This window comes from Barbus barbus, assembly GCF_936440315.1.
Source record: "Barbus barbus genome assembly, chromosome: 6".
In the NCBI taxonomy this organism is placed as follows: domain Eukaryota; kingdom Metazoa; phylum Chordata; class Actinopteri; order Cypriniformes; family Cyprinidae; genus Barbus; species Barbus barbus.
In genome coordinates this window covers 8,748,951-8,757,028 of record NC_136734.1, presented here as the reverse complement: position 1 = coordinate 8,757,028, position 8,078 = coordinate 8,748,951, and the positions used below count along the sequence as shown (strand labels likewise).

General features: G+C 37.7%; 1 protein-coding gene across 1 annotated transcript; it reads right to left on the bottom strand.

The window, feature by feature from the left end:
* Positions 1-1,884: 1,884 nt before the first annotated feature.
* Positions 1,885-3,714, bottom strand: her1 (hairy-related 1; the record flags this gene model as incomplete). The annotated part of the gene is made up of 4 exons (XM_079420090.1): positions 1,885-2,672; positions 3,169-3,268; positions 3,405-3,500; positions 3,673-3,714. The coding sequence occupies 4 exons, from the start codon at positions 3,712-3,714 to the stop codon at positions 1,885-1,887; spliced, it is 1,026 nt and encodes a 341-aa protein (XP_079276216.1).
* Between the last annotated feature and the right edge of the window lie 4,364 nt (positions 3,715-8,078).

Below are 8,078 nucleotides of genomic sequence, written 5' to 3'. Positions count from 1 at the left end.
TAGATTCCACTTTTTAGGTGGCCTAAGTATGTGCCTGCTCATAAAAGTCAACGTTATTAAACTGGCTTCATCACCTCACGAATTGCCGCAGCGACCTCGTTAAACCTCCCGTGTATTACGCTTGTTTAAATTCACTGCATTGTAATAAGAGAGTGGTTTTGTTCATGTGTGATTTGGGCTGTTGTTTATACACTGCACACTTCCTCACAGGCAAGCACAAGATGCCCCATAGCTTTTCTATCCAGCATGTAAATAAACGGCATTTTTAATAGTTGATTGACAGGCAGTAACCTCAAATGCACGCTCTGCAACTGAAGACTGATTACTTATTTAGCACCAGCAGCTTTACGTCCGCGATTGCTTGTATTTGAATGTGATTAAGCTACAAACAGACGCTTTGTGGTTCCCGCCCCCGCGTGTGGTTGCTGTGCATGACATATAGAGTGACTGGGACCTGTAGTCCCTGTAGTCCCTGTAGTCGCTTACTCGTGCACATTTGTGTAGTCCTCAAGAATAACGCGTGTAAATGAACAAAATAAAACTTTATTACTGTTTTAACAACTCACAAACAATATTATAGACATCACAAACAGTTCATCCTCCTCAAGTAGCAGCTGCGATAGCCAGAGAAAGTATAAATAAACTTGGACCTAGGCTATGTCATCAAAAAATTCCCGAAATGCCATAAGGTAAGTAATATATCAAGCGAGTTGCAAAAAGAATCTTGTTCCTATTGGTGTAGCTATAATGTGACAGTTGATGCAGCATTTTCCGTTTGTACTTTGCAGGAGGTGGATAAATGATCACAGTAAGTCTCTTTGACCAGCAGAGGGCAAAAAAGACTTTGAGTAGACACATGACACATTTCTGGGGCACGTTGTCATAGGCCTTCAAATAACAGAACTGTTCATAAAACAGCGAACATGTAGTAGATGGTAAAGGTGATGTTTCTACAAATATTTTAATTAATAAATTGTATATATTCATGAATGCATTAATTTTACATTTATCAAATATATATTTTTACTAAGAAAAATAAACCTTTATGCATAATTGATTGGCTGAGTGCATGCTATTGTGGTTTGTATTCATTTTTGAAAGCAACATAAAAAAACACTGCAAGATAAAACACAATTTGTAAATGGACTTTTGACTCAATAGTTACTAAGAAAGAGTGTCTCTCTATGTCATCTGTACACTAATAGATGTTTTCTGCAGATTATATATTTGAATGTATTTTAAAATGTACTTTATTCTTGTGATGCAAAGCTGAATTTCCAGCATCAATATTCCATTCTAATATGCTGATTTGATTCTCAGTTATCATTGGTACTTGGATATTAATATCCTTATTATCAGTGTTGAAAACAGTTTGATAAAACATTTTTTATATATATATATTTTTAGCTTAATATTTTTGTGTAAATCGTGCAATCAATGCATGAGTATAAGACCATTTAAAACATAAATAAAACTTGACATATAGATATAGGCTCTGTTTATTTCCGATAGATAGATAGATAGATAGATAGATAGATAGATAGATAGATAGATAGATAGATAGATAGATAGATAGATAGATAGATAGATAGATAGATAGATAGATAGATAGATAGAAGTCATACAAATTAACAAAATTATATAGATTTATTTCATGAAAAAAGTACAATTAATTTACAATGTGCAATAGGGAACAAATAAATATATTTACACAATTTGTATACAATAAGTCTCGTGTGATTATCACAGACCTGCTAATGTACACGTGCCCAGGACACTCGCTCCCATATCTTTTCTCTGTGAAGCCCAGTCTCTTTCAGAAGCATCCTCAACTCCTGAAGAACTCTGGTGGGAAGCTGTAGCTTTGAGTGTTTTGAGTTTTGCTCACCAGGGCCTCCACAACAACTGTGGCTGGTTCTGAAACAGAGCTCGTCTCAGAGTCTGGGGTTGGCAGGAGGGAGATGAACCAGTGAGTCGCACTGGAGTGGGGGAGCCCACCGAGACCTGAACATGAGGTCCTGGGGCTACAGGCAGAGCAGGGGCCGAGAGACTGAGAGAGGATGATGATGATGACGAAGATGAAGAGTCGCTGGAGAGTGGAGAGATGGTGGGAGGGAAAGGGAAATGGCAGGGGACAGAGAGGTATGTGGGAGAGCTGGAGAAGGGAGGAGAGCTACTTGTGTAACAAGGAGAGGGTGGAGGAGAGAGGGAGTATGGAGGGGAGAGGTAGGGATGTGTCATGGCCTGTCCTGTGGGATGGAGCATAAAAGATTGAGGATACAAACTGTTGGTGTAGGAAAATGGCTCTGTGCTGGTTCTCATGGGTCCTATCGCATGGACATCTGTCCTGCATGTCAACTCCGCATTTGGGATCCATGGATGGTGGGCAGCTTGGCTGGAAACTCTACACTGGGAAAGAGTACTGCTGTAGGAGTCATGGTGGTGACACAGGCCTTGAATGAAGCTGTCTCGCTGGGAAGGCTCTACACATTCGATGAAGCTGGCCAGGCGGGAGATACACTCCTTAAAACCAGCTTTGTAGATAGGATTGGAGGGCATCTGCTTCTGGACATTGATGGGCTCGGGGACTGAAGCAAAGGGTATGTGGGGTCTCCTCGAGAGCAGAGTTGGAGCGTTAGCATCGTGTGGGTCTGAGTCTTTGTTAGAGTTGCCTGAGGTGGAGGGTGAGGTTAAGGAGAGCCGAGGCAGGAAGGTATAAAAAGATTAAGAAAAAAAAATAAGTGTTGAAGTGATATAGAATAACATGAGATGTTGATTTAGGGTTGTTATTGAAGGTCCATTTAAAGGAATGTTTGAGAACAGAATCAAGAAATTGAGAAAGATCAAGAATTTCAGCAGAGTTAAAGGAGGATTTTAAGAAAAAAAAATGGGTATAGTTTATTGATTGTCAAAATGAGAATTCAGAGAGTGAAGTATATGGAGTTATTTTGGGTTAGATTAAGGAATTGAGAATAATAGAAACAGGAGGGGAGAGAGAAAGAGACAGACAAAATCGATTAGAATCATCAAACATATGTGGCATTATGTGTAACTCAAATCGATTAGCACTTTATCTAGAGCTCTACACAACTATAAGAGCAATAATATAGAGATTATATGTAGAATATTGGTATAAGCCCATTACTCAAGTATAGACCGAAAATTTACCTTGACTAGGCCTGTCTCTCGCAGCTGTGGCTTGTGTCCGAATGTACTCAACAGTTAATTCCAGAATTTCAGCCTTCTCCAGTTTAGGGTTTTGAAGTCGCTGTAAAAGCGATTATTCATTATGTTACTGAAACATTTCATTGTGTTTATTTATGTAAAAAAGGAAGAGCTGGATTAAAAACTGAAATATATATATATATATTTTTTGTTGTTGTTGTTGTTGTTGTTGTTCTTACCGTGTCTAGAGTGTTATCAAGGAGAAGAGTTCGCAGCTCATCTAAACGCTGGTTAATCCGGTCTCTCCGTTTCTTCTCGATAACCGGTTTCAAGATCTAGACGAATCACATTATATCTTTAATTTATATTTAAAATGTAAAGCCCTAAAACTTTAGTTTGAATTAAAAAGAAAACCTTAGCAATTAAAAAAAATAAAAAATGTCTTTTATATTATAAAAATGAAAATTGAGAAAGAATCACAGAGAAACAAAGCAGGCTATTACTCACTCTTCTCGTTGGTCGTCGACTTGCCATTTTTGGAGTAACCATGATCTGCTGAAAACGTATATTCACGTTGGTCTGTGTTCCTTAAGAAAATTCGTCTACTGTGGTAAAGGTCCTGGCAAACTCTCGCTTTTATTGGGGATGCTGGCTTGTCGTTGGTGGCGAGGTGTCAATGACGTTTACAGCCGTGTGGTCGTATCCCCCTTATGGCTTTCTGCTGCACTCAATTTGACCTTTTAATATAATCCAAGATAAGAAACTATAAATCGATTAAGCTAACAGTTACCACACATTTTGTTCCAGCGAACTTATTTAACAATAAAATATAAGCCTAACAACAGTTATAGTGTGTGTTATAGTATGAAGCTTTATTTGTGGATATAAACGCATTGAAAAGTGCATAGGCCTATATCTCAACATTAGAAGTTTGTTTAGAATAACCTGTAATGCAGTCATAGAACGCTTATGATTTTATGGACTAGTTTGTTCGTTTTATTGCGCCAATAAGTCAATACAGAGTCATTTCAGTGCATTCTGAACGCAAACGTCTTGACACTCAATTCACTAACACGCTCCTCCCGTCCACAGTTCACGACCTCAAGCTCACCAGATAGTAGGCTACGTTCAAAAACATTTTTTTTTTCCCTGAAAGCTTGTGTTTCAATATAATTCTCCACTATAAATAAATGCTAAATGCAGTCCATGCACATTATTAGCTTAACATATTTTATCTTCAAATGCCATATAGGCCAGGTCTATATTTTGTTCAGTGTGACAGATATGTTGCTCTGATTAATGTCTCACTTTTCTTTAGTTTTAAGCGTAATTTTCGTAGAACCAAAAACCCTGTGTAAGTGCTATGGGACACTTCAGTTTTTTTCTCGTGGGAACAGAATATTATGACTTGGAAGATGTGTAAAAACGAACACACTCACACTAACACCGCCAGACTAGAGTCCTCAAACATCTGGAGGCGCTTAGAATTTCATTAGACTAGATACTCAACGATTTTCGTGCATTGCCTTCACACCTGAAGCGGGTCGACACTCGTATCAATGCAGAACAAAAACGAATAAACACACCACATAGGCTATCTGACTGGTCTGAGTTTAAAATGCGTAATTTAATCTGTAGGCTATAGGCCACTGAAAACCAGCTATGTTCATAATTGTTATCTATACAGCTTTACAGGCCGATATGTGCGCTTGTTCCGAGTTTCCGCTTTTCCACGGTGAGTGTTCTTTAAATAAAGAAAGGAAATATTTCATAACTCTAAAGTCTATAAAATAAATATTGACAAAGATTATTTCAAGGAGAAAATCAAATAGATGTTGCAAAACGCCACTTGATAATCCTTGGCATTGCCTACAATGAAGAACAAGGTCAAATGAAAAACATGATGCTCTTCATAAATTGACAATTTGCTTCACTGTTTGACCCCTGCATGGGCATCATGCCTCATGACCAACCTTAAGAAAAATCCCGTGGGAAAGTTTAATGTTTGGTCAAGTAGAGTGGTGGCATACACACCCTTGCTCATAATTCCATTAGTATATGATTCTTTTGACACGTCTTGTTTAACAGTGAATCTGGCGTGAAGTCTCCTATGGACAAACGGTCGCGAGCTTTTCATTGTAACCAGAGCATGCATGAGCACGGGGAGGGACAAGACATGGTTTGCAATGGGGGAGCTCAGTTAGGCCTACAAATAATATAATAATAATAATAATACAACAATTAGCCTATAAACTGGCGTTCAGTGCGATTTAGAGAGACGAAAACTCAGTATTGTTCAAACCAAATGTCGGACTTAAGATTGATTTTAAAAGTTAGCATTAACTTTTAAGATTGCATGCAGAATAGGCTAACATTTCAAGGTCCAAGACAGAGAAATCAGGCGGATGTGATTTATGTAACTTAGGTCGCCTAGATTTTTTTACAGAAATCGGGCTTTGAAGTTGTTTTGTATGGAATATGCAAAGTTGCAGTAGTTTAGAACCATTTCACCTTTTTCAATGCAAAACCATTAAGAAACCATGTTGGTTTCAGCCCGATGGCCGTTGACCAGTCAAATGTGGACTACAACTTAGCCCACGCTCACCTGCAGACCCTTACTGAATAACGGAGCAAACGGGCACGTGGAAACTTTCGGCACCTGAACGCCTGTTGCAAAGAGGTGTGAATTAGCCACGCTTTCAGGCATTGTGTGAACACGTGTCATCTGACTGGACAAGATGTTTCTGAGAAGGCAAGTAAACGCGATCGAAAAGTCTAGAGCAATAGCCCATGACAGAGAGAATAATAAAACGGACCAGGCTGATGGAGGAGGCTCATTATGGATGAGAATTTACAGACCGTTTAACTTCTGTATCGATATGAAGAGACATCTCTGCCTTGAGGTCTAAACACTATAGCATCTTTCAATATATGTTAGTATTTTCCACTAGCGGGCCTCAGTAAACTTCCAATTGTGTTGCAAGATTGCTAATAAAGATTTGCCTTATGTTTGGTCATCTTATTATGTGCAAACCAATAATGTCAAACGTTACAAGTCCATTTTACTCTAAAGAAGCACTTTGATTTCATATGGGTGTCCATATTAATATATAGGTAAAAGGTATGTGGTCTTCAACGTTTCCACATATAACCTGTTTAATAAAAACAATTTCAAAGGCAATAAAAAAAGTCAATAAAAATCTATGAATATGTGCTTGAGCAACTGAAATAAGGTAAATTTGTCACTATTCATAAAAATGGTTGTAAACACCAGATTAGTGTTCTACAGAGCCTTTTTTGTGCTATAAAGAATTTTATTTTTAAATTAATATTAGGATTTTATAATATTATTAACTCATATTATGTTGCTTTTACCCCTCTGGGCTTACTAAACCAAACCGTGTCAATTATAATTTATTTGTATTTTTTATTGAAATCAGCATGAAATGACAAGGCTTTAACAACAGTTATAACTCAATATTGATGTGAACAAATACAACACAAGACAGAAACACAAAACAGATGTAGCCTAATATAACCCAAGTTCCAGTGAAAGTCCTTTATGATACAGTCCGCCATTATGGGTGTATTATGGTGTAACTGATTTGCAGCTCCTCTCTGTTAAATTTATGAAAACTTTTGAAAGACCAAAAACAAGAAACCATGGGAAAAAGTGGAATAAAGAATATTCGTGCATAAAACGAAGCTTATGCATTTTTTCCCGAATAGTCTTGATCGAAAGGCACAAAAAAGCGATTAGCTTTATAATTAAAAAATCTAGGCCTATAGGCCTAAGTAGGTTTATGTGTATGAGATGCATGTATTTCATTCTCCGAAATAAATCACCCACATTTTAACAAACTATTTTCTAATGATGAGCTTTTATTTTTAATTAATATTTTATAAGCGCTCGATAATTTGAGGCACGGTTTACTGAGAGTGCGATTCCCGTGGGAAACTGTAACCAGTTCCTATAAAAGTGAAACAGCACACGTCCTTCTCTGCGTGAAGCTATTCTTATTCTGGTTCTTTTGACACATCTTGTTAACACCAAACGTGTGTCAGCGAACCTGTTCTGGACAAACGCAACACTTTACTGATTGCCGTCGCCGCCTGCTGGTTGTTTTAGGTTTGTAGTGAGGAAAATAGCGTTTCGGAGCCAGTCAGATAGTTGCTAAAATCGAGTTAGCCTATATTCTAGATCAAAAATATCATATTTTCTGTAACTATATTCTAGAAGAGTGGTCGCTTGAAAGATTCTGAACTTTCCTTGGTTGCTGTTTTGACTGTAGACTATGAAGCGTGGGCGACGGGCCACTCAAACTGGTCAGACATTTGATTTCATTGATTTAACTGGGTTGCATTTATTTTGATTAAACTGGGTTCCAATCATAATATTGTATTTTTTATTTCAGATTTTGCAACATATCTTGCTTTAAAAAGACAATAGGCTATCTGTTTCTGTGATTTCAGGCGACTGGCATACATTGGCCTACATAAAAAAAACACATTATGAAGAACTTTTTACATCCATGGAGTCTTTCCATTAGGCCTAAAATGTCTTCATAGTTCAGTGTTCTTAAGATTATTAAAATGTTCTTCGCTTAGCAAAAATGACTAGGCCTACTGAAAGGTTCCTTGAGGAACCCAAAGTGATTCCAAAATCAATATACCCATTTTTGGAACGTTTACTTTTAAGAGACCTGCTTTAAATTTTTGTGGGCTTTGTGTAAATATTTAAAACTTGACAGTAACCAAGAGGCAGGCTATTTGGCAGAGTGTTATGATGGGAACCAGCTATTAACCACGCTCTCCCAGTAACACGGACTGCAGACACCTCAGCTCTTTTAATTACCTGTCAGAATTTGTACATTTTCTGTGAGCAAGGTTCCCAGTTCCCACGCTTTTTAATT